The 27329-nt window shown below is 41.7% G+C and overlaps 1 protein-coding gene across 1 annotated transcript in view; it reads left to right on the top strand.

Annotated features, from left to right (window-relative positions):
* The first annotated feature begins 20482 nt into the window (after window positions 1-20482).
* The window catches only part of TACR3 (tachykinin receptor 3), a 59338-nt gene continuing 52491 nt past the window's right edge, over window positions 20483-27329 (top strand). Inside the window, exon 1 of the mRNA XM_059661460.1 lies at window positions 20483-21289. Within this exon, the coding sequence (XP_059517443.1) occupies window positions 20754-21289 (536 nt within the window). The 5' untranslated portion in view covers window positions 20483-20753. The remainder of the gene's footprint in view (window positions 21290-27329) is intronic.

Raw genomic sequence — 27329 nt, 5'->3', positions numbered from 1 at the left:
CTAAGGAGACAAATAAAATATATACTTTAGTTTATAATAATGTGTCAATACTGCTTGATTAGTTTTGATAAATGTATCATTCTTACGTAAGATTCTAACAGGAGGAAAAGTGGTTACGAAATACATGTGAAAACTCTATATTATCTTTACAAATTTCCACCTAATTTAAAACTATTCTAGAAAAAAATATTATTTTTAAATCATTACAATCATAAATTGATTACACTCATATGGAAAACTAGGTAAATTATTAAATTTTGAACAAAGATATTTTTCTAGAGAATGTCCTAAGAATAATCAGTATTTACATTGATTACCAATATAGTTATTGCCAACTGTATTTATTGCCAAATGTACATTCTTCATATCTTCCTATGCTTACCTATAGATGTAGATAAATTTAGGTACTAAAACTTCATCTTTCTACAGAGGCAGAGCTGCCTCAAACAGATTGTCAAACTGCAGCGGGAAGGCCGGGGAGGGTTGGGGGGCAGGAGGTAGGGGGGTAAGAGATCAACTAAAGGACTTGTATGCATGCATATAAGCATAACCAATGGACATAAGACACTGGGGGATAGGGGAGGCTAGGGGACTGTCTAGGGCGGGGGGATAAAATGGATACATATGTAATACCCTTTGTAATACTTTAAGCAATAAAAAAAAATAAATAAAACTTCATCTTTCTTTCAATAATTCGGTGCATGTCATTGATCCCATTATTAATTCACTAGAGGCCTGGTGCATGAAATTTGGGCGGGGGGGGGGGGTGTCCCTCAGCCCAGCCTGCACCCTCTCTAATCTGGGACACCTAAACTGGCAGTCGGACATCCCTCTTGCATTCCAAAACCCCTGGCTCCTAACTGCTCATCTGCCTGCCTGATCACCCCTAACTGCCTCTGATTGCTGGCCTGGCCGCCCCTTAACTGCCCCCTTGCTGGCCTGGCCACCCCCTAACTGTCTAGAGGAAGTCAGATGTCTGGTTGACCTGGTCTAATTAGCATGTTACCCTTTTATTAGTATAGATTTTACCTCTGTTCATGATGAGTGGTAGAGTATTTATATACAAGGGGCCCAGTGCATGAAATCGTGCACCTTGAAAGGAACTGTGGGCCACAAGGCTGTGGTGGACACAGGGGCAGGTCTCAGCCCATCCTGCACCCCCGCCCCATCTGGCCCATCCTGCCTCCCCCTGCCTGGCCCCTCCTGCTGTGGCCCCCAGCCCCCTGACTGCCTGCAGCCCCGCTCTCACCACTGCCGCCACTCCCATACACTGACAGTGCCCACCCCACAGGCACCCTCTGATGGAGCAGAGCAATTGGGGCCAGCACCAGTAGCAGGTGCAAGCGGGACTGGCGCTGGCACCGTTAGCAGGTGTGAGTGGCGGCTGCTGCCCGATTGCCCCTCAGGAGCAGGGGGAGGTGGAGAAGCCTTGAGGGGCGATTGGGGCCAGTGGCCACTGCTCGCACCCGCTGATGACGCCGAGAGATTGGGACCGGTGCTGGGCACCAGCAGCAGGTGCGAGTGGCAGCTCTGGCTCTGGCAGTGGGTGCGAGCAGGGCCGGTGCCAGCAGCAGCTGTGAGAGCTGGGTGGGACTGTAGTGCTCAGGAGCAAAGAATTTTCAATAACCACCAGAGGCTTGCCCCGATGACAGCAACCAGTGCCCCGCCTTTGTCTGGCGACCCCACTCACCAGCTCCACTATACCGTCGCAGCCAATTCCTGCCATGTTCTGTGCTCTGCTGCCTACTGCTGACACCCACCATGTTTTATGCACGCCCCTTGGTGGTCAGTGCACATCATAGCAACTGGTTGTCCAGTTGTTCAGCCATTAGTTCTATTTGCATATTAGCCTTTTATTATATAGGATTACTCAGACTATCTATATTTAAAACTAAAACAAATGATATTACAGCATGCAACATCACTTAAAGTTACATACATATGAATAAAATTACATCAAATTAAAATTGCATAAACTTATACTTAATTTGGTTAGGAACACATTTCTGTTCTATAAAAATATAGTACTAATCCTTACAAATTTGGGTTTCATATAAACTGATAGTGGTATCAGCATTAATAGAATGTATCTTCTGCATTTGCAATTTCTAATGTTTTTGAGCCAATCACTAGATTGTAACAAGAAAGTGAAAGAGAAGTCATAGAAATTTATGAGAGGAAAATAGAATAGGTGAACAGGTAGCAACCAATTGTTGAAAAATAAAATGTACCTAAACCTAAGATTCAGTCTACAGCAGATTATTTTTTAAATCCATTTTCCACTCTTTCTCATCTTTTATACCTATATTAAGTGAAGACTATATAATATTGAGTCCTAAATATATGTCCAACATGATATTTATGTGATATAAATATAGTATCACCTCTAACCCAACAATCCTAAAGAGTAGGTAATAGTAATAGCTCCTTTATACAAATTAAGAAATTTAAGCAAAAAGAGATGGAGTGATTTACCCAGAGGTATACAACTAATAAATAAGAATATCAAAATATAACTGAGGAAGATTATATTGAAGACTTTGCATCTCTAAACAACTGTGGGAAAATTTCTACTGCTTGTTATCTCTGTCTTCTTCAAAGTTTTTTTTTTTTTAATCTGTTCCCTACACCCTGTCTCCAACACTCTCTAACCACTGCCATTTACTGAATTCAGTGTCCAACACCTTGTATCCAGATTCATAGGAGGTTGTCATCAGCCCTTCCCCACTTATCTCAGCCTTATTAAAATGATTTATTTATAAATATGATTAAAAATTGCATGAATTATTTCTTTTTAACTATTAAATATAATATCCCTCAAAATGTATTTTATTGCAACAATAATTATTTAAAAAATAAACTATAGCTTTCAATCTTTTAATAACTTAATGCTCAGTTAACTTGGTTACTGGCTCACTTATTAAAAATTTTAGTGAGTTAACATAGCACAAAAAGGACTTAAAGTTAATTGACATATTACTTAAATAAAAATAATGATTTTTTCTATAAAATGTCTAAACTCTAAACTATATTTCTGCTTCATAAATTGTAGCTCTATCTGAGGCTCCTTCCTTTTGAAATAAATAAGTGCAATATAAGCGAATATCACTGTCATTTCATTAGGCAATTTGACAATAATCATTCTGTGGGTTTTTTGTTTGTTTGTTTGTTTGTTATTGAGGTTGAATGTAGCTATTGTCCTGGTTTACCACAGCTTTCCACAAAAGCCGAATAGTCATTAAATAACACCTCTCTCAAATCAAGTAGCTCATAAAGAATCAATTATAGCCGGAACCGGTTTGGCTCAGTGGATAGAGCGTTGGCTTGCGGACTGAAGGGTCCCAGGTTCGATTCCGGTCAAGGGTATGTGCCTGGGTTGCGGGCACATCCCCAGTAGGAGATGTACAGGAGGCAGCTGATCGGTGTTCTCTCTCATCGATGTTTCTAGCTCTCTATCTCTCTCCCTTCCTCTCTGTAAAAAATCAATAAAATATATTAAAAAAAAAGAATCAATTATATGATAAAGTAAATAGAAAATGCCCTGAATATAAGACATTATTATTGTTGTTGTTTTCATTTATCTTTACTGTTGAAAGCAGCTCTCATATTATTCATTTCTAAGTCTTGGTCTCAAGCTTTTCTATTAATGTTGTGAACCCAATAGGCTTCTAAAATAAACATATAAAGCAAAGCAAAACAAAACAACAAACCTTGCTTAAGTTAGCAAGAATTGATTTTGTTGTAACAAAAGAATCTAAATCAATTTGATAAAAAACCAAGTACTCATGCAAGGGGATCTACCTGGGAAACGGAAGCTTTCCCCACAATGTTACCTGCCCTGTCCCATACTAGTTCCACAGACAGTTTCAAACTGCTTCACCTGCCAAAGCATTTAAAAAAGTAATTACACTTAAGTCAAGATAAATATTCTCACCACAGAATAATCCTGGAAGATGTATCTGAATTAATCAGAATAAAAGGCCACCTTAAATAAGACATGATGAATAGTATCATTTTATAGGGGAAAACAAGCCCGAAGCCATTTTGTCTATTTAAAAAATATTAATTAATGAAGGTTATGCATCACTGAGAATATGTTTATAATTTTTCAGTTTACTCTTTAAAGCAAAATGTGAGCCGTGTATTGTTTAATTGCAGTGGGTAAAATAGAAATTACCTTACAAAGACGTACTTTTAATCCTGAAAAAAGCAGAGCGGGGTTAACTTTAATGTATAGATAACTGATTACACTTTAAAACTAATTGCTTCATCAATTGTTACAGTTAAAAGGATTTGGTGTTGAATCGGCTAAAGAATTGTACTCAATTCAAAGGTGTCAACCTGTAACTGAGATTTTTAAAGTAAATAAGTGGATTGAGCAGCCGTCTTGCTCAGGCTTAAAAAAAAAAAAAATTCCCTAGTTGCTCAGATGCTTTTCTGTTGTCCTAGTCACGCATGTTATTTCCTCCATCATAAATTTCTTGCTCCAAAATAACAACAGACCCCACAGAAATACAAAGGATTGTAAAATAAATAAAAAATAAAAATTCTGAAAACAACTCTATTCCAACAAACTGGTCAACATAGAAAAAACGGACATATTCCTAAAAAAAAAATATGACCTTCCAAAACTCAATCAAGAAGAATAAAAAAATCTGAATAGGATGATAACTGTGGAGAAAATAGAAACAGTAATAAAAAAAACTTCCAGCAAACAAAAGCCCTGGGCCAGATGGCTTCACAGGGGAGCTTTGCCAAACATTCAAAGAAGAACTAAAACCTATTCTCCTGAGACTATTCCAAAGAATTCAAGAGGAAGGCACACTTCCAAACTCTTTCTATGAAACCAGCATAACCCTGATCCCAAAACTAGATAAAGACACTACAAAGAAAGGTAATTACAGGCCAATATCTCTGATGAACACAGATGCTAAAATCTTCGACAAAATTCTAGCAAATTGGATCCAGCATTACATTAGAAGATCATACACCATGACCAAGTGGGATTTATGCTGGGGATGCAAGGATGGTACAATATTTGCAAATCAATAAATGTGATACATCACATAAACAAATTAAGAGATGAAAATCACATTCTCATATCAATTGATACAGAAAAAGCATTTAACAAAATCCAACAACCTTTCCTGATAAAAACTCTCAGCAAAGTGGGAATAGAGGGATTATACCTCAACATAATAAAAGCCTTATATGACAAACCTACAACCAACATCATACTCAATGGGAAAAAACTAAAATCATTTCACCTAAGAACAGAAACAAGGCAGGGATGCCCACTATTACCACTCCTATTTGACATAGTACTGGAAATGCTAGCCATTGCGATCAAACAAAAAGAAGAAATAAAAGGCATCCAAATTGGAAAAGAAGAAGTAAAACTGCCATTATTCACAGATGACATGATATTGTACATAGAAAACTCTAAAAACTCCATAAAATAACTACTAGATTTAATAAATGAATTAGGCAATGTAGCAGGATATAAAATTAACACCCAGAAATCTATGGCTTTTTTATACACTAATAATGAACTCACAGAAAGAGAAACAACAAAAACAAACTCATTTACCGTTGCACCAAAAAAAGTAAGATACCTAGAAATAAACTTAACTTAAGGTGGTAAAAGACCTGTACTAGGAAAAGTACAGGACATTGAAGAAAGCAATAGAGGAAGACATAAACAAATGAAGGCATATACCATGTTCATGGATTGGTAGAATCAATATCATTAAACTGTCCATACTACTCAAAGCAATATATAGATTTAATGAAATCCCCATTAAAATACCAATGGCATATTTCAAAACATAGAACAAACTCTCCAAAAATTTATATGGAATAAAAAAAGACCCTGAATAGCTGCAGCAATCTTGAGAAAGAAGAACAAAGTTGGAGGGATCACAATGCCGGATATCAAGCTGTATTACAAAGCCACTGTTCTCAAAACCACCTGGTACTAGCACAAGAAAAGACATATAAACCAATGGAACAGAATAGAGAACCCAGAAATTGACTGAAGACATTATGCTCAGTTAATATTTGACAAAGGAGGCAAGAGCATACAATGGACTCAACACAGTCTCTTCAATAAATGGTGTTGGGAAATTTGGACAAATACATGCAAAAAAAAAAAAATGAAACTAGACCACCAACTTACACCATACACAAAATTAAACTCAAAATGGCTAAAGAACTGAAATGTAAGATGGGAAGCCATAAAAATCTTAGAAGAATCCATAGGCAGCAAAATATCAGACATATATCATAGCAATATCTTTACTGATACAGCTCCTAGGAGGCACTAGAAACTAAGGAGAAAATAAACAAATAGGACTACATCAAAATAAAAAGCTCCTACACAGCAAAAGAAATCATCAACAAAACAACAAGAAAGCCCACTGCATGGGAGAACATATTTGCCAATGTTATCTCCAATAAGGGCCTAATATCCAAAATTTCTAAGGAACTCATACATCTTAACAAAAGGAAGGTAAAAAATCCAATTAAAAAAAAAATGGGCAAAGGACTTAAATAGACTCTTTTTGTAAGTGGAAATACAGAAGACCAAGAGACATATGAAAACATGCTCAAAGTCACTAATTATCTTAGAGATGCAAATCAAAATGACAATGAGATACCATCTCACATCTGTCAGAATGGCTAACATCAATAAATCGACAAACAAGTGTTGGTAAGGATGTAGAGAAAAAAGGAACCCTCTTGCACTGCTAGTGAGAATGCAGACTGGTGCAGCCATTGTGAAAAACAGTATGGAGTTTCCTGAAAAAATTAAAAATGAAACTCCCATTTGACCCAGTGATCTCACTTCTAGGAATATATCTCATGAAATCAGAAACACCAATCAAAAAGGATATATGTACCCCTATATTCATAGCAGCACAGTTTATAATAGCTAAGGTTTGGAAACAACCTAAGTGCCCATCAGCAGATGAGTGAATTTAAAAACCATGGTACATCTATACAATGGAATACTATGCTGCTGTAAAAAAGAAAGAACTCTTACCATTCGGACATGGAGATGCACATGGAGATCATTATGCTAAGTGAAATAAGCCAGTCAGAGAAAGATAAATATCACATGATCTCACTCATTTGTGGAATATAATGAACAACATAAACTTATGAACAAAAATAGATCCAGAGATAGAGAAGCATCGAACAGACTGTCAGACTTCAGAGGGAAGTCAGGGGACGGGGTGGGAGGTGGATAAGAGATTAACCAAACTTGTATGCATTCATATAAGCATAATCAATGGACACAGACACTGGGGAGGTGAGAGCATGTGCTGGGGGTGGGGGTGGCTGGAGAGAGGTCAATGGGGGGGAAAGGAGACATATTTAATACTATATGTAATACTTCAAATAATAACAAATTAAAAAAATTATTTCTCCCAATGTCCAAAGTTAAATGTATGGTTGCTGAAGCCAGACTGCTGAGTTTGGATTCTTCTTCATCCACTTAAATAGCTATGGGTTATGTCACTGTCACCTAACCTCTTTTATCCTGAATTTCTCATCCTATCTAATAAAAGAGAAACATGGTAACTAACGTACGACTGCTACCCTTCCCATTGGCTAATCAGGGCGATATGCAAATTAGCTGCCAGCCAAGATGGTGGCTGGCAGCCAGGCAGCTTGAAACTAACATGAGGCTTGCTTGCTTCAGTGATGGAGGAAACCAATGTTCCCCGCCTGCCTTGGCGGCCTCTGAGCCTGCAGTTTGAAACATTGTAATAAATATAGAAGCTAAACAAAACCCCAGAAACCTGCTTTTAGCAAGCCAGGATCTTAGAGCTGGAGTTATACATTGTTTTGATTATAGAACCCAAACAAACAGATACCTGCTTTCAGCAGCAGAGAGAGGCCTCAGAGCTGGAGCCAGAGCTAAAGCAGGCCCAGAATAAAAAAAGAAAAAAGAAAAAAAGGAGCAGTTGGGAGCTTCAGTAACCCGTGAGCCTGAAAACAGCCCTCAGCCCCTCACCCAGACTGGCCAGGCACCCCAGTGGGGACCCCCACCCTGAAGGGTGTGTGACCAGCTGCAAACAGCCATCATCCACTCACCCAGACTGGCCAGGCACCCCAGTGGGGACCCCCACCCTGGTCCAGGATACCCTTCAGGGCAAACCAGCCAGCCCCACCCATGCACCAGGCCTCTATTCTATATAGTAAAAGGGTAATATGCCTCCCAGCACCGGGATCAGCGTGACAGGGGGCAGCGTCCAAACCCCCTGATCGCCCTGCAGCTCTATGTGTGACAGGTGGTGGGGCCACAACCTCCCTATCCGCCCTGCTCTGTTCATGACAGGGGAAGGCGCCCCAACCCCCTGATCGCCCTGCGGCTCTGTGTGTGACAGGGTGCGGCACCCCAACACTCCCCCCCCCCCACGGTCCCTGCTCTGTGTGTGACGGGGTAGAGCCATAACCTCCCCATCGGCCCTGCCCTGAGTATGAGAGTGGCGGCGCCCCAACCCACTGATTGGCCCTGTCCTGAGTGTGACAGGGGGCGGTGCCCCAACTCCGCTGATGGGCCCTGCTCTGTGCGTGACAGGGGGGAGCGCCCCAACCCCCTGATTGGCCCTGCTCTGTGTGTGACAGGGGGTGGTGAGCAACCTCCCCATCGACCCTGCCTTGAGTGTGACAGGGGGCGGTGCCCCAACCCCCCAATCGGCCCTACCCTGAGCGTGACTGAGGGTGGCATCACAACCTCCCGATCCGCCCTGCTCTGTGCATGACAGGGGGTGGCGCCCCAACTCCCCAATTGGCCCTGCTCTGAGCCTGACCAGGGGCTGCACCTAGGAATTGGGCCTGCTCTCTGCCACCTGGGAGCAGGCCTAAGCCAGCAGGTCGTTATCTCCTGAGGGGTCCCAGACTGCGAGAGGGCACAGGCCGGGCTGAGGGACTCCCCCCCCCCCCCCCCGAGTGCACAAATATTTGTGCACCGGGCCTCTAGTTTTAAAATAATGATAACAGACATACCTAACTCATAAGGTTGTTATGATGATAATTAGTAAATAAATGTAAAGCCTTGGAATAGTATTTGACATACAGTAACTACTTCATGAATGCCACAATGTGTAATAAACCAAAATGCACCCTAACCGGTTTGGCTCAGTGGATAGAGTGTCGGCCTGCGGACTCAAGAGTCCCAGGTTCGATTCCGATCAAGGGCATGTACCTTGGTTGTGGGCATATACCCAGTAGGGGTTGTGCAGGAGGCAGCTGATCGATGTTTCTCTCTCATCAATGTTTCTAACTCTCTATCCCTCTCCCTTCCTATCAGTGGAAAATCAATAAAAAATATATATTTAAAAAAACAAAATGCTCATGAGTTTCCACTTCCCTGACTCCTATTGAGATCTCTCTTGGCATATAATATATTTGGCCTTTTAATATTATACTAAAGGCCCAGTGTTTGTGCACGGCTGGTCCCTCAGCCTGGCCTCTGGCTCTCTGACATCCCCAGAGGGGTCCCGGATTGCGAGGATGCAGGCCAGGCTGAGAGATTCCACTGGTGCATGATCCGGGCTGGGGAGGGACCACGGGAGGACTCCAGGGCATGTCCCAATCAGCCGGACCCCAGCAGCAAGGTAATCTATTGGTTGGAGCATCTGCTCCCTTGTGGACAGTGCGCATTGTAGCTACCAGTAGAACTGTCGAACAGTTGAACACTCGCTTAGGCTTTTATATATATAGATTTCTAACACAGTGCCACACAGTGCAGATGGTCAAAAATATATATATCATAAAAATGAATTCATTGTGTATTTGTTGATACAGTATTTAATTTTTACTTTCTTTAAGGAAAGAGTCTGTGTAATATGCATAATTATTTTCAATAATACTGTTAAATTTAATATTATTCATTTTATACAGTGCTGTATATTGCTCTGGTGTTAGCCATTAATATTTTGTATCCTTGTAAACAGAAAGGATTTTGTCATTTTTACAAAAATCTGGGAGTAGATTGCTTATATCATTTAGTCCATTCTAGGCCTGAAAATTTTGGCTCTCATAATCAGGTAGAGTTCACTCAGTTCAATATCTGAAAGATGTCTTTTATGGAGAGGATTAAAATTAGCATAATATTTGTTGAAAATGTTTGTTGAAAGTGTTTGAGTTATACAGTTTCTTATGTGTGTATAAAAAATTATTATGAGCCCTAACCGGTTTGGCTCAGTGGATAGAGCATCGGCCTGCGGACTGAAGGGGCCCAGGTTCGTTTCCAGTCAAGGGCACGTATCTTGGGTGCGGGCACATCCCCAGTAAGGGGTGTGCAGGAGGCAGCTGATCGATGTTTCTCTCTCATTGACGTTTCTAACTTTCTATCCCTCTCCCTTCCTCTCTTTAAAAAATCAACAAAATATATTTTAAAAAATTATTATGAGTGGATTCTTACATATCCTTTTTCTAGTCCCACAAACAGATAGTAATCCATTGCCAACATGTCCTATTGTTTCTATATGTAATCAATATAAAATTAGCAAGGAGATATTTTTATTTACTCTCTCATAGTAAGTGTTTGAAGTCTGGTGTGTATTTTGCACTTACTGCACATTTCAAGGACTCACCAGCCACGTGTGAGTAGTGGTTACTATGTTGAACAATGCAGATTTGTGTCCTAATATTTGCTTAACCTCTTGCTCAAAATTAAGCAAGTACTGTTTTCATTTGTTTGCTTGTTCTACCCATTTATATCTACTGAATTTTGCTTTAAGCTAAGAAACTCTTTAATTCAAGATGGCAATTAATGAAATGAAGTTCTCTGCCTATCTATATCTGAGAGTTCCGTCTTATATACGCCCTACTCTTCAGTGGATGTGGTATTCTATGTAATTTGTGTGTGTGTGTTTTACCTACATGTTTTGGAAAGAAATGACAATTTTTAGTGGGAAAAACAATGGCCCAATCCTACAATGATCCCAAGAAGCACTTCTAAATAACAATATTTATTCTCCTAGAAGAAAGAGTTAATTAGTATCATCTTGTAATAATTTCCTAGGATGAATAATGTAATCCGGTTTGAGCTCATGTAACTTCAACTTTATAATTTAGCTTTGTAGTGTATTCAGACCAATTAATGTGTACTTCTGACCCGTGGGTTTTGTTATTTACTCAACACAATCAGTACAGTCTCTTACTGGAATTGCTCATCATGACTTCTCTCATTTGAGACTACCAGGTCCTCTTGAGCAGTTGTTTTTAAACTTTTTAATGATGATTTTTCTTTAAATAAAATCTCTAAACATTAAATATGATTTTATTGAAGAGAGAAAATAAAACCTCAATTGAGTTTCTCCTACTTTTGTCCCCTGAGACTTCAAAGAAGTTCTCTATGGCATCCCTATGGTGGTTGGAAATCACACTGAGAAAACAAATGGAGCAATTAAGAATGTAATTACAGTCAAATTATGAGTTAAGTTTCTCTCTTCATCAACTGTAGACATTCATGTACACAAAGGGAGAATATCCATCTTATCCCAAATCCCCCAACAGAAAGGTAACTTACATAAGGTACCCAAACTCAGAACCTAGCCAATTAAACATAAGTATAATCTGTAATGCTATACTTATAGTTTATCATGTAAGATAGCCACAAATATTCACACTGAAAATCCTGAGTCTTTACAGGAATAGAGGAAGTCCACATGGCATTACCACAAGTTTCTTTCTCCTTGCTATCTTGCTTTTTGTGGTATAGCCCTGGTTATATTTCTTTTCTGTGGTGTGCTTCTGAAAACTAATGAGAAAATGCCTCTCCACTATAAACAAGCTATGTTCAGACTCTTTGGTGGCTACTAACTACAATGGGAGCCATCATACACAAATGGTTTGTAAAATACTGTACAAAATGGGGAGATAAAGTTGACTATAACTAATGCCAAGGAAAACATGCATTCTGAGATTGTAGACTCTAGTTCCAAGGACATTGATTACTATTTCTTTCCTCCACTATTTGACAGATGACTCTCTTCAGCACAGCTATTGTAGCAAGTTAGCAGAAATATGACTTTGTTCAAAATATTATTTCCAATTCCATGGATCAAAAGTATCTTTACAGAATTATCAGATTTTTAAAAAGTCATTGGAATTAGTAAAATATTTTAAATATCCAGTTCATTTTCCTAAGAAAATATAGAAGACTATTTCTTTTTATTCACATTACTAGAGGCCCAATGCACGAATTCGTGCAAGGGTGGGTTCCCTCGGCCTGGTAGACAATCAAGGCCTATTGGGGCCGATCAGGGAGGGTGGCCAGATGAGGTGGGGAGGGTCCGAGGGCTGGCTGGTTGGGGGAAAGGGTCGCGTGAGGTTGGCTGTGGGAGCGCACTGACCACCAGGGGGCAGCTGCTGTGTTTAACTTCTGCCTCCTGGTGGTCAGTGCACATCATAGTGACTGGTCGACCAATTGTTCTGGTCATTCCAGTTGTTTGGTCATAATGGTCACTTAGGCTTTTATATATATACTAGGGGCCTGGTGCACGAAATTCGTGCACTGGGTGTGTGTGTGGGGGGTAGTGTCCCTCAGCCCAGTCTGCCCCCTCTCACATACTGGGAGCCCTCAGGCGTTGACCCCCATCACCCTCCAATCGCAGGATCGGCCCCGTGCCCAGGCCTGACACCTCTGACAGAGGCGTCAGGCCTGGGCAGGGGACCCTCATTTCCCCCCATCACTGGTTCTGCCCCCAGCCCAGGCCTGATGCCTCTGGCCCAGGCGTCAGGCCTGGGCAGGGGACCCCCAGACCCCTCCGATTGCTGGCTCAGCCCCTTGCCCAGGCCTGACGCCTCCGCCAGAGGTGTCAGGCTTGGACAGGGGACCCCCATCTCCCCCTGATCACTGGCTCTGGCCCCCGCCCAGGCCTGAGGCCTCTGGCCCAGGAATCATGCCTGGGCAGGGGACCCCCATCTCCCTCTGATCGCTTGCTCCACCCCCCGCCCAAGCCTGCCGCCTCTGACCCAGGCTTCAGGCCTGGGCAAGGGGACCATCATATCTCCCCAATCCCCGGCTCCGCCCCCCACCCAGGCCTGATGCCTCCGCCAGAGGAGTTGACCCTCATCACCCTCCGATCACCAATCACCGGATCGGCCCCTTGACCAGGCCTGAGGCCTCCGGCAGAGGTGTCAGGCCTGGGCAGGGGACCCCCAGCTCCCCGCGGTTGCAGGCTCCGCCCCTGCCCAGGCCTAACGCCTCTGGCTGAGGCGTCCGGCCCGGGCAGCGGGGACCCGCAGCTGCAGCGGCCCTGCGATCGTGGGCTTCGCTTTAGGCCCAGGCAAGGGACCCCTAGCTCCTGGGACTGCCAGCTTCAACCGTGTCCAGCTCCCATTGCTGGCTCCACCCCTACTTCCTGCTATCACTGGCCAGGGCGGAAAAGGCGCCTGATTCTCCGATCATGGCTGGGGGGCAGGGCAAAGGCGGCCCCAGGGCCGCCTTTGCCCTGCCCCCCAGCTCTTAGCTCCCCCCTGGGTTTCCGATCACTGTCAGTGGCAGGGGGCTTCTTCCTGCTTTCCCTTTCGCCTCCCTGCATTGTGCCTACATATGCAAATTAGCCGCCATCTTGTTGGCAGTTAACTGCCAATCTTAGTTGGCAGTTAATTTGCATATAGCCCTGATTAGCCAATGAAAAGGGTATCGTCGTACGCCAATTACCATTTTTCTCTTTTATTAGATAGGATAGAACATAGGTGGTATGAATTTAAACATACAAAATACATTTTAAATACATTTTTTCATGTACTGTTTGTTGTGCTTTGGAAAAAAATTAGACTACAAGTTCTCTATGTATAAATAGTTGTTTATATGTACAAGTTTCTTTGAAATTGTTAATCTCTCATAAAAAAGAAAAGCAAAATTAAAGGGATATACATTATATGAGAACAAAATTTATATGGGGTAGCAGAGGCTTAACAAACAAGTTTTTAAATGATAAAACATAGAATGATGTTTTGATATGCTGGTCTCTGCAATTAATTGAATGTTTAGCTCTTACATTGTACACTGTATATTGCGCACATTCCCTGCTGAAGAGGCTTAAAAATAGTACAAAGCTTAGTCTCTGCCCTCTAGAATATTATCAGCATATTCTCAATTTTATATTTTACATTTCATAATAATCATACAAGTTTATAAATAGAAATAGGTCTTATCCAACAAAAAATCAACTTTATATTAGAATTCATCATTTATAATACTGGCAGCTAAAAACAATACAACAGTATCTACACACATTTATTCAGTAGTACAGCCATCTTTTTAATTCCTATCACTTCTCAATATAGTAAGTGGCTGTTTCCATTGCCCATTCCAAATTTTAATTTTACACTATTTTGGGGGGGGGGGGGTTAGATGTGTGTTTTTCAGGGCATTGTTTCATTGCACCTGACATAAAATAGGTTCCTTGATCAAATGCTATGTAAGCAAAAGGTCCAAACTGAGCTATTTTCTGCTTTAGGCATTAAACAGTGTTAGAGGTATTTTTTCAGTTACTGGGTAAATAAATCCAAATATAGAATAAGTGTCTAACCTGATCAAGGCTTTTGGTATCCATCCAAAGACATGGGTAATAAGCCAATGTGATCTATAAGCTATGGGTCTGCCCGTATCTGCTCAATATTCAGCCCATGGGTTCTTTCAGCTTCTGATGTTCCTGTTGACAAATAAGCAAATGCTGTAAGATTCACACTGTTCCTCATGTTGCATGTTCTTGAATATGCCATTTCCACTCACTGGGGAAAGTCTCTTAGTGAAAGGAGTTTTTAGGGATAAAATAGGCAGGTTTAGGGAGTTTTAGGAATTAGGGGGCTCATAGGGGAGAAAGGCATACTTGGTTGGGGCCTTGGAGCTGCCAAAAGGCATACATTCACAGAGAACAAAAGGTGCCACAGGATAAGGGGAGAGGAAGACATCCGTTCACAGAAGATAGGGAAAAGCCGCAGGGTATGGGGAGAAAGAGGAAACAAATTTCCACAGGGAATAGAGAAATGCTGACAAATGGGAGAAAGGAAAAACAGATTTTCATAGGAGATAGAGAGTTCTACCATTGAAAGGGGAGAAAGAGATGGGGCACCATGTGGGTTCTGAGCTTTGAAGTTAATATTCTACCAATTGAAAGGCAGCATCAAGGAACAAAGAACTGCAGCTTTTATAAACCTTAGGAAAAAAAGGAGCTTAGTAGGCTAGCCCCTGTGGGACCCCCTCCCTACGTGGGAGTCTGTACTTGTTTCCAATAAATTTCTATCTTTTCATCTACCACTTTTTGTCCATGGCTTCATTCTTTGAATCCACCTGGACAAGGACCCGGGAAAGAAATCACCCTTGCATCCTGCTCAGGGAAAAACCATCGGACTCATTAGGACTTCCTTCCCTGTCCCAATGATGAGCTGATATAACACAGACCATAACAGGTATTTAATTGTATGACATTCAACAGTAAAAGTTTCAATTAAAGCCCAATAACTAGTCAGCAATTGTTAACTAAATATGAAAGTACATTCAGTACCGGTGCCCAGAAATACTAATAAAGTTTCTTCACAACTCCCAAGCCATTTTACCTACTCAACCATAAATGACTTGTAACTCCTGGTGACTTAATTGCTCCATGTCTAAGGAATTTAGATTAAGTGATCTCTACCGTCCCTCAAAATAAGAGACTTCTGAATATCTTAAGATAGTTTTTTCCTCCTTTAATTTTATTTCCTTAGCCATCCAAGGGAATTATTTATGTAGATGAAGCAATCAACCAGTTTCTTTCTAAGACCATGGAGAACAATCAGTTCTACAAAAATTTGTCTGAAGAGTTAGTTCTACAAATGAATTGCATTGTTTTATGTTTACTTTATGAGATTTCAGAAACACAGTTTTAGTGACAGTTGAGCAGATACAATTTTTTTTCTTTTTAAAAAATTTATTTATTGATTTGAGAAAAAGATCTATTTGTTGTTCCACTCATCCATGCACTCATTGGTTGATTCTTTTTTTTAAGTTGTTTTATTGCTTAAAGTATTACAAAGAGTATTACATATGTCACCATTTTTTCCCACCCTTGACAATCCCCTGGCCTCCCCTATCCCCCAGAGCAGATACATTTTTATTGCCAAATAACAAATCATGTAATCAAAAAGAGCAGTGGTAAATCATCGCAAAGGCTAGGATAAGAACTTTTCCATTTTAAGAATGATTTACTCAGGTCGCCACCCTCCCCCAAAATATTAGTCCTGGTCTCGCTAACACAATAAGACAGAAAAATATCAATAAGTCTATTAATCTAGTATTTCCAGAAAAATAAGTTTAAATCTCTGGATAAAGATTAATATCTGCTGAGTAGAATGCAAGACCTCAGGTTGAATTAAAATCTGCCATGTAGAGTGGAAATTATAAGCACAATCTCCTAAGGTTAGAAAAAAAAATCCGTAGCCCCACTTTTCACACCTCTACTGGGATTCAGGAGGAAGGCAAAAACAGAGAGTAAATATGGTCTTCTGCTACCCCAGCATTTTCATAGTCCTGCCAGTTTCCAACAATGGGTGTGTGTTGGGGGGGGGGGGGGTAGAGAGGAAGAGAGAGAGAGAGAGAGATATCAATTGGCTGCATCCTGCGTGGCCCCTACTGGGATCAAGCTCCCTACCAGGGCATGTGCCCCGCCTGGGAATCAAACTGGTGACCTCTGGGTGCATGGGAATAGCAATCAACCAACTGAGCCACAAAGGCCTAGAAAAAATTTTCCATTTTTTAAGAAAAGTTGACAGAATCCAGTGAGTACAGCATCCTTCCACTCAGTCACACACTCCATTTTTCTCTTTTCTTCCCTATTTTACTATTCATACTTGCTTGAACGTCAAAAATGCTAATAGACTGTGGCTGTAGGACAGTGACGGCGAACCTATGACACACGTGTCAGAGGTGACAAGTGAACTCATTTTTTTTGGTTGATTTTTCTTTGTTAAATGGCATTTAAATATATAAAATAAATATCAAAAATACAAGTCTTTGTTTTACTATGGTTGCAAATATCAAAAAATTTCTATATGTGACACGGCACCAGAGTTAAGTTAGGGTTTTTCAAAATGCTGACACGCCGAGCTCAAAAGGTTCGTCATCACTGCTCTAGGAGAACAGGATTCATATCGGACTGTTTCATTGCCACATTCTTAGTACTTGGTACAGCTCCTGGAAAGAAGTATACTCAAGTCATACCTGAGGAATGACTGAAACAATGCATGAACAATGACTACCCTCACTACTACCCTGGAATACAGAGAGAAAGGCAGATCTAGAAGGAAAAGCATGACCTGCGTTCCTCTTTTCTTCTGAAAGAAAAGATCTCTTTAAGCCCCTTGCATTGTAACCACTTCAATTTCATAATTACCATTTATTTTTTGTCATATCATCTCCACCCACATGTAAATCCAAGGAAAACAGAATCACAGACTTATGATACTCTCTATGGATAAGTAAAGCAACAGTGTAAACTGAATGAATTTCTACACAACCAAGTAATTTTACAACTTAAAACATTTGATCAAAATATACATAATTACCAAACCACCACAATGATCCATTTTATAATATTTTTATTTATTTTAATGTATTTTTTAAATTGATTTCAGGGGGGAGGGAGAGGGATAGAGAGATAGAAACATTAATGATATAAGAAAATCATTGATAGATTCACTGCCTCCTGCACACCCCACACTGGGGATTGAGTCCACAACCCAGAAATGTGCCCTGACTGGGAATTGAACCATGACCTCCTGGTTCATAGGTTGACACTCAACTACTGAGCCATGCCAGTTGGGCAATCCATTTTATAATTTTAACTAGTGGCCCGGTGCACAAAATTCATGCACATTAAAAGGTGATTAATTAGAGGAAAATTTTAATATTGCTATTTGCCTTTTCTCTATAATAGAAGTGTCAGAGATAAAAGAAAATTAGTAAAATATATATGAAAATCTTCCTCCTATCAGAGTCTGGAGCACGCCATAGGACCCAGAGTCAATTCCTCACCCACCCACAGTGCCTCAAAATCACCCGAGACCCAGACCCAGACAGACCCACCCCCATTGGGTGAGATCCAGACCCAGCCGGCCCCATCCTTGTCAAACCCCACTGGGTGCGCTGCACAGCCTCAGGTCCCCTGTCAAGCCCCGTCAGGCAGGGGGCAAAGCCTCAGGTCCCCCAGTGCACCCTCAGGTCCCCCGGCCTGGCGCTGGGGCAGGGGGGCATGACCTGAGGTCCCCTGTTAAGCCCCATTGGGAGAGAGACACAGCCTCTGGTCCCCCAGCCCTGCACGGAGGGGGAGGGCACAGCCTCAGGGCCTCCATCAAGCCTCGCCTGGTGGGGGAGCACCGCCTCAGGTCCCCTGTCAAGCCCTGCTGGGCAAGGGACACAGCCTCAGGTCCCCTGGCCAGGCACCAGGCGGGGGTCATGGCCTGAGGTCCCCTGTCAAGGCCCCCTGGGCAGGGGGTGCAGCCTCAGGTCCCCTGCCCAGGCCCAGAGCCACGCAGCCTCAGGTCCCTGCTGATTGTTCATTAAGGCTGGTTACGGGAACTCGGCCTCTGCGGTGGGTGCAGTCAACTTATGTTACAAAAACCCCGCCTCTTCTCTGGATACAGTCATCTTTGTGATGATGTGACAGTCAATTTGCATATTCCATCTATTAGATAAGATAAATGCTGTACCATACAAAGAAATTTTTAAAAATTCATGATTTGATTAGGGAAGAAAGAGGCTTTCATTTGTAACTCAAGTAATTTCTAGATGATAAATTGGCAGAAAGAAGTAATTTGCCTTTAAAATTTGTTTAATTTAGAATTAGTAAGCAGGAAATATGAAATCTCTGTTAAAATCTCTTATCATTTATCATATATTTTCACAGGCCTCTTTGGGCAATAATAACCTTTGATAATTATCACTTTCAGCATGCATTTACCTTGAAGCAGGGTTTTGTCAATGTAATTATCAGGTTGCCTCAAACTTATTTCTATACACTACTGTTTTCATCATAAAAAATACAAAATGGAAAACATTAGTCATGACCAGTCACCCTATGTCCATTTGTGCCATATCATTGCAGGATTTTTAAAGAACATGTTCTGAACTGGGAAATTAAACAATACAGAATAGTCACAAATTAGAAGGCACCTCTGTTTGAAGTAAAGCAAACTCCCTCAGATTCATTTTACCTGAAAACATTTAGATGAAAACACAACACAATAACAAGAGGGAAACAGCTAATACTCACTCAGGTCTCCATCTCGCCTAGTGTTGTTGAAGGAATCTGTTGGAACCACTCATCCTTATAATTACTCTGTAAAATATATATATATATATATATTTTCATTTTCATTTTCAAATGAGAAAACTGAGGTTGAAAGATTCCAAGTGTTTTCAGGAGATTGCTAAATGATGTTTAACAGAAATCCCTGCACACATACCCCAAGAAACTAGTAAAAGAGAGCATAGCCTCTGGAACACACGGATACATTGTCTATAAAATCTATCTAATCACAGACTATTTTCTCCAGCTCGCATTCCACAGTGCACTCCAGCTCACCGGCTCCAGCCAAAGCTCAGAAGTCAGGCCTGCCCACCTGCCCAGGAAACTAAGGATATTGCTGTTCATCTTCATCACTGTGTCCTCACCGTCAGGCCTTGAAAACCCAAGGGCCAGATGTGCAAACCTGTATAACCAAGTGCATGCATTTAGATTGCTTACAGGATACGTTTATACCAGAGAAATAAAGAAATCCAATTGTTGTTGCTTTTTTTCCAAGAAAATACAGCTGGGGGGTTTCTGGTATACCCCCCTGTGCGTCATGGCATGCCACCCAGGGCAGAATCCTCCAGGGTAAACCGTCGTCTGTCCTGGAGATGGAGATTAGAGGAAGAGGGCGACTGGATTTGAAAGTGGGAGCTAGAGGAAAAGGGATCTGAGAAGTGCTAACATAAGCACACGTGCAGAAAGTTGAGTGACATTCCAAAAGCCAGTAACACAACACACCGGGCATGGCTAGCTGGGCCCACAGCCCTCAGCAAGCTACCCGCCTGCGCCTCCCGCTCCCCCAGCCCCGAAAAAATCCCCTGGGGTGTGCTTTTGATTTACCGGTGAACGGTTTAATTGGTTTAGAAAAGGAACAGTAAACGCCTGAGAGCAGGGACCTCAGCAAAACATCTTGAAGTTAAAAGTGGAAATACAATCTTGGAGAGATTTTAATTACATCTGAGACAGTGCAGCCCCTCCCAGAGCACGACCTCCCGCCAAGCCCCAGCTGCTGGGCGGCGGGTAGCGAATGAATGAACTCGGAAGGGCGGGTGGAGGAAAGGAGCGCATGGAAGCGGTTGGTTAGCTCCACAGCCCCCCACGACGTCACCAAAGCGGGGGACTAGGAGACTATAAAGAGCGCCAGGCGCCGGGACCTCAGCGCTCCAGCAGGTGCACGGAGCTCCCGCCAGGGCGGACCCCGAGATCCCGGCGGGTGACAGCCCTAACATCGCCCCAACCATCTCAATCCTGCCAAAGTCTCAAACTCCTTGGACGAAGTGGCGCCAGTCCTCCCCATCACTTGCTGGCTCATCGCATCCCTTCACCGGCCAGGGGAGCCGCTCGCACCTTCCCTGCGGCGCTTCCAGGGACCAGGAGGCGAAGAACTTCAGGAGGCTCGGCTCGGGCTGGCCGCGGGTGAGTGGGCAGATCCAGGGCTCCAGACCCGCGGCGATGGCCTCTCTCCCCGCAGCCTGGAACTGGACGGCGGGCGCGGGAGGAGCTGGCGCTGGCGCCCGGAACCTGAGCGAGGCGCTCGCGGCGGGGGTGGCCGAGGCTGCGTGGCTGCAGCTGCTGGCCCAGGACGGCAACCTGTCCGCCTCGTCCTCCGCGCCGGGACTGCCCGCGACCTCCCCCGAGCCCTTGCAGCCCCGGGCCAACCTCACCAACCAGTTCGTGCAGCCGTCCTGGCGAATCGCGCTCTGGTCCCTCGCCTACAGCGTGGTGGTGGCCGTGGCGGTCTTCGGGAATCTCATCGTCATCTGGATCATCCTGGCCCACAAGCGCATGAGGACCGTCACCAACTACTTCCTCGTGAACCTGGCTTTCTCCGACGCCTCCATGGCCGCCTTCAACACCTTGGTCAACTTCATCTACGCGCTTCACAGTGAGTGGTACTTCGGAGCCAACTACTGTCGCTTCCAGAATTTCTTTCCCATCACGGCGGTGTTCGCCAGCATCTACTCTATGACGGCCATTGCGGTGGACAGGTGAGGAGGTAACAGGAAGGAAGGAGGGAGAAGGGAGAGGGGAGAGCGGGGCTGGGGGGATAAAGTTACAAAGGAAAACGGTGACAAGATGGGTTTGGTGATAAAAGGAACCAGACTGGGAAGGAGTTCTTGGAGAAGGGAGGTCAGGGACCCATGTATAGTCAGTCCTGCAGGGGTGAACCAGTGTCTGTTTCTAAGGCTTCCCCCACTCACCCAACCCCTTGATCCGCATTGAGGGCATCTAGAGGGACTGAGGGAGGCCGATGAGGGAGATGAGAAAATCTGCCATTCCAGGTAGGACAAAGTCAGCTAGAAACAATACTAGCGAGTTTATCAAATGGCTTCAAACTACTGCCGCAGAACTTACATCCCTGTGAAATGAACTTTTGGGGCCTTCCGTCTCTCTGTTAGAGGAATGGACAGAGTCAACCTCTTCTCTAACTTCTGCTCTCTGGTTTGCGGGTCCACATCCCCACCCATCCATTCCCTATCTTTATGTCAAGGCCAACACCGGTTTGGCCTCCCAGTCATGGAGCATCCATCCATCCGAGGCAAGAAACCCCTTCCCAAAGATTGCCACCAGCCAGTGTCTCTGGCACAGGTTACTTCCAGTAGTCTGCGGAGACTGGGAGCGGGGTACACCCTGTGCCTCAAACATTACATCCAATCTTTCAGATAATGAGTAGCAAAAAGTTCAAGGAATAAATGGTTAGAGAACAGAGGCAGCTGTCAGAGGGAAGGGGAGTTGGGTTGGGTAAAAAGGTGAAGGGATTCAGCAAAGGAAAAAACAAAGCAAAACTCAAAGACACAGACAGCCGAATGGTGACTAAGAGGGATTAAGGGAGGTAGAAGAAGGTGAAGGGGGTAGAAATGGTGATGGAAGGAGACTTGACTTGAGGTGGTGAACACAATACAATATACAGATGATGTGTTATACAACCGTCACCTGAAACCTATATAATTTTATTAAACAATGTCACCCCAATAAATTCAATAAAACTTTTTAAAAGAAATGAGACATACTAATTTATAGCTGTTTAAGGTAACTTTTACGTTGTTCCCTCTTCTACAGAGGAGATTCTGAGATGCTCAAACACATTTAAAGAGCTGGATGGGCCTCCAACTCTTGTTCTCATGTTTCAGTTTTAAATGTTTCTGTGTGCATTTGCTTTCTTATATTGGACATCATGAAATATGCATGCCTGTGTTAGAACAAGGGTAAACTCCCACCTGTTATTGAAGCTGGTTACACTTTAATTCAACATTATGCTAAAAAATGGACCAGGCCAGTTGATTTCAGTCTCAGTTTTGTGATTGACAGCTGCATGGAATATACAGGGGATGATTTCACTTTAACTGCAAGTCTCAATATTCTCACCTCTGGAAAGGAGCATTTTGTTTTTTACATTAACAAGACTGTTTCAAAATAAAATGAGGTTGTAATATTAATTCTTACTGCATTAAGCCACCAATTTACCACAAGTTATTTCCATAAGTGTATCCTTTGTGTCTACTATTTTGAAATAGTGAGCACAAAGGTATTGATAACATCTTTAGACAGTTTCGAATGCCAGACCCAGAGAGTTAAACTGAAGGAACAGTGGTTACTTGCCACTAAATAGGAGAAATAAGCACAAAATCACATTTTTTTTTTACTACCTCTGAAACTATCAATCATCCCTTTCCCCTTTACCTCTGATTTTCTACATGTGTCTCAACCCTTCATTTCAGGAGGGACAGAAATAAGAAGCAGCGATATCCGCCCCAAATTGGGGAACAGGCAAAATTGCTTCAAGATAGAAATGAATGTTGCTTTGGTTTGAGCACCTTTCTTTTTGATTTTGTCTTTGTTTCTTCTTTTTTTTTTGTCTTTTATATTTCTTGCAAGCACATAATTTTTTAAAACAATATTTTTATTGATTTCAGAGAGGAAGGTAGAAGGAGAGAGAGATAGAAACATCAATGATTAGAGAAAGTCATTGATTAGCTGCATCCTGAACACCCCAAACTGGGGATCAAGCCCGCAACCCCAGCATATGCCCTGCCTGGGAATCGAACCCTGACCTCCTGGTTCATAGGTCAACGCTCAACCACTGAGCCACGCCAGCTGGGCACAAGCACATAATTTTTAATGTGATCAGGAGGAGAGGCATTAGCATATCATGTTAAGAGATTCTCAGTATATTCTTTTTATTATTTGTAAATCAATGTACTTTATTTTTTCAATTCTTTATTGTTTAAAGTATTACATGAGTCCCCTTTGTCCCCCATTGACCTCTCCCCAGCCGCCCCCACCCCCCAGCACATGCCTTCAACCCCCTACTATCTGTGTTCATTGGTTATGCTCATATGCAAGCATACAAGTCCTTTGATTGATCTCTTACCCCCTCACCCCCCAATCCTCTGCCTTCCCTCATAGGTTGGACAGTCTGTTCAATGCTTCTATGACTCTGGTCCTATTTTTGTTTCTCACTATATTCTTGAAATTTTATTAGTGCATCATGAAATTTGATGAAAATTTAGTGTGTGTGAAATTGGTATTGAATGGCACATGTCATAAATGAATAAAAATGACAATGTTTTTATTATATTATTATCTGTTCTATTAATACTTTTCTAACATCTACATTCTCAATTAAGATATACGTAATATATAGGAAAGATGTGTTATACATACATGTAAGATATATAGCATAAACAAGTCTTAAATTCTCATTTAATTGAAGGAAGAACTTTGTCTAATTAAACCAGAGGTTCTCAACCTGTGGGTCGCGACCCCTTTGGCCGTCGAACGACCCTTTCACAGGGGTCGCCTAAGACCATCCTGCATATCAGATATTTACATTACAATTCATAACAGTAGCAACATTACAGTTATGAAGTAGCAACAAAAATAATTTTATGATTGGGTCACAACATGAGGAACTGTATTTAAAGGGCCAGAAGGGTGAGAACCACTGAATGAAACCCTGCAGTCATCACAACTTCTTAGGAGCCATAATAATGTAGAAGCACAGGAGAGCATTGGCCTGGGAATAGACTGCCTGCAGTGATTTGGATCTTGGCTCTACTGCATAATCCTGGGAAAGCTTAGCATCTTTTAGATGTTATATTTAATTGTTACATTTCAAAATGGCAAATTTAGGGATGGTGGTAGGAAAAGTGATTCTTCATTGTGAAATAATTCCTGTGTGTGTGTGTGTGTGTGTGTGTGTGTGTGTGTGTGTGTGTGTGAATGTGCCATTCAATATACGGAGATATTAGAAAATAGGAAATATTTTCTTATATTTTCTAAGTACATTTTTAGTTTAAGTTAGAAAATCTAAGTAAACATAGAGTAAAGGATAATTTCTGGGCACATGGTCTAGTATTGATTGGAATATTTAATTACAGAATTTTGAAGATGACATTCACTATTTCTTACCTGAAAACCTTAAGTTTATTTTATAGTTCAAAAACATTAACAAAGATAGTAAAAAAAAATCTACATTATTTAAACATAGGAACATACCTGACATGAATAATTATTTAAAACATTTAATCTAACTGAACTAAATTATATTTTTAGTTATTTATTTATCTATTTATTTATTTATTTTAAAATATATTTTTATTGAGTCCAGAGAGGAAGGGAGAGGGAGAGACTGAATTATCAATGATGGGAGCGAATCATTGGTCGGCTGCCTCCTGCACATCCCCTACTGGGGATCAAGCCCAAAACCCAGGCATGTGCCCTTGACCGGAATCGAACTTGGTACCCTTTAGACAACAGGCTGATGCTCTAGCCCAGCGGTTCTCAACCTGTGGGTCGTGACCCTTTCACAGGGGTCGCCTAAGACCATCGGGAAACACATGTATAATTACATATTGTTTTTGTGATTAATCACTTTGCTTTAATTATGTTCAATTTGTAACAATGAAAATACATCCTGTATATCAGATATTTATATTACGATTCATAACAGTAGCAAAATTACAGTTATGAAGTAACAATGAAAATAATTTTATGGCTGAGGGTCACCACAACATGAGGAACTGTATTAAAGGGTCGCGGCATTAGGAAGGTTGAGAACCACTGCTCTAGCCACTGAGCCAAACCAGCTAGGCCTAAGTTATATTTTTAGCCAAATAGATAAAAATCTATGTTATATACTACTCATTGTTTTCTTAATTTCTTCAGGAATATTATTTTTCATAAAGCTGTTATGCAACATATTCATAGGACCTCTATTTCTTTGAAATTTATTATGGGCAATTAAAAAATAGTTATAAAAATCATGAAGCCTGAATCTCACTCCAAGTGATCTCTTACACTTTCATGTGTTTGTTTTTCAGTTTTGAATAGAGACCTTCAATTTATTCTCTTATCTAATTGGTTTTCTTCTGGATTATATGACAACAATTTACACAACAAAATAGATGTTATAAATGAATGAAATTAGTTCAATGTATTGTGGTAAATGTTACAATGCTATACATATTATGGATATAAAAACTTTGGTCAATTTTTCCTATGTTTTAGGAAAGGTTACTTTTAGGAAATTTATGAATCACTGGTGCTTTCTACAATTTGTACTTCTTATTCAAAGATAGAAAAAATCATGTTTGAATATAAGATCAATTTTCCCAAATCTCCAGACACATGTGTATAAATGTAGTAACATTAATATGAATATTTTTTATTCCATAACCTTTACTTATAAACCATTTCTTGCTATTCTCCCAATTATTTCAAAGACTCCCTAGGGAGGTGTGATAAGAGTGTATCAATAGTCAATTTAGCACTTCCATTCTCCTCACCACACTCTGGCCAGAGAGAAGAGAAGAGAACAGAGGAGAAGAGGAAAGGAGAAGAGAGTAGGGGAGGGAAGCGGTAGGGAGGGGAAGAGAGGGGAGCAATGCCAACACTCTGGTACAGAACATGACAGTTTCTTGGGAGGAAGAAGCCATGTCTGCCCAGCCTGAGTTGCTCAGTGGTTAAGTGTCAACCTATGAACCAGGAGGTCACGGTTCGATTCCTGATCAGGGCACATGCCCGGGTTGCAGGCTTGATTCCTGGTGTGGGACATGCAGGAGGAAGCCAAGCAATAATTCTCTCTCATCATTGATGTTTCTATCTCTCCCTCTCCCTTCCTCTCAGATATCAATTGAAAAAAAAACCAAAAAACAAAAAACAAAACCATGCCCTTCTCCAGATAGCTGTTTTGGCACATTGTTACACCCAAATCTGCAAAATTTCTAAGTTACAAACTTTGCCCTATGCCTGAAATATTGGTAATGTCTATCTGTGTTCCAAATAGAATTTGGGGAAAAAAGAGTCTTGTCCCTTACCTTCGCTCCATTAACAATTTCTTAATGACCAAGTGTTCTTTCATCTTCTACTTGCAACTCTCACTTGCTGGGTCTCAGCTACGGACCATTTTTCCAGAACGGTGAACTGCCCGTACCTCTTTTTCCCTGTGCCTCATCGCTCTAAGTATAAATCATTTTTATTGAAGCTTGATCACTGGTACATTAAATATATGCTGTAAAACAGACAACTGGGGTGTGCAGCCTCACTACTTCATTAGACACAGGTGGAGCCATGCTAGACTCAGCGGGATCTCTAACACATGAGGAATTTTGGGACCAGGGGTTTAATAGTCTGATATAATTCTATATGTGCAATAAGGTTGATGTAGACTTGATTTGCTCTGAATCATGAGACTTTGGGCAATTTTATTTTCTTTTATATTTTTTCCTTTTATAACTATCTTCAATGAAATGCACATTTTTACATAAAACCAAATAAAGTTTTAATTAAAGTTCTGAAGATGGATGGTGCTGATGATTGCACAGTACAAATGTCCCTACAATGGTCTTTAAGAATTTATAGTAACTAGTCATATGCTATTTTCTGACCTTACTGCCTACTCACCACTCCACCACTTTGCTCCACTATAATGGGTCCCCTCTATTTCATCAACATATTAGGCATGTTTCCACCTCAGGATCTTACTCTGTGTGAAACACTCATCCTCCAGATGACCATGTTACTCAT

Source organism: Myotis daubentonii, chromosome 1 (assembly GCF_963259705.1).
Source record: "Myotis daubentonii chromosome 1, mMyoDau2.1, whole genome shotgun sequence".
NCBI lineage: Eukaryota > Metazoa > Chordata > Mammalia > Chiroptera > Vespertilionidae > Myotis > Myotis daubentonii.
Note: the sequence above shows the minus strand (reverse complement) of the source record. Positions and strands in the feature narration are given on the sequence as shown.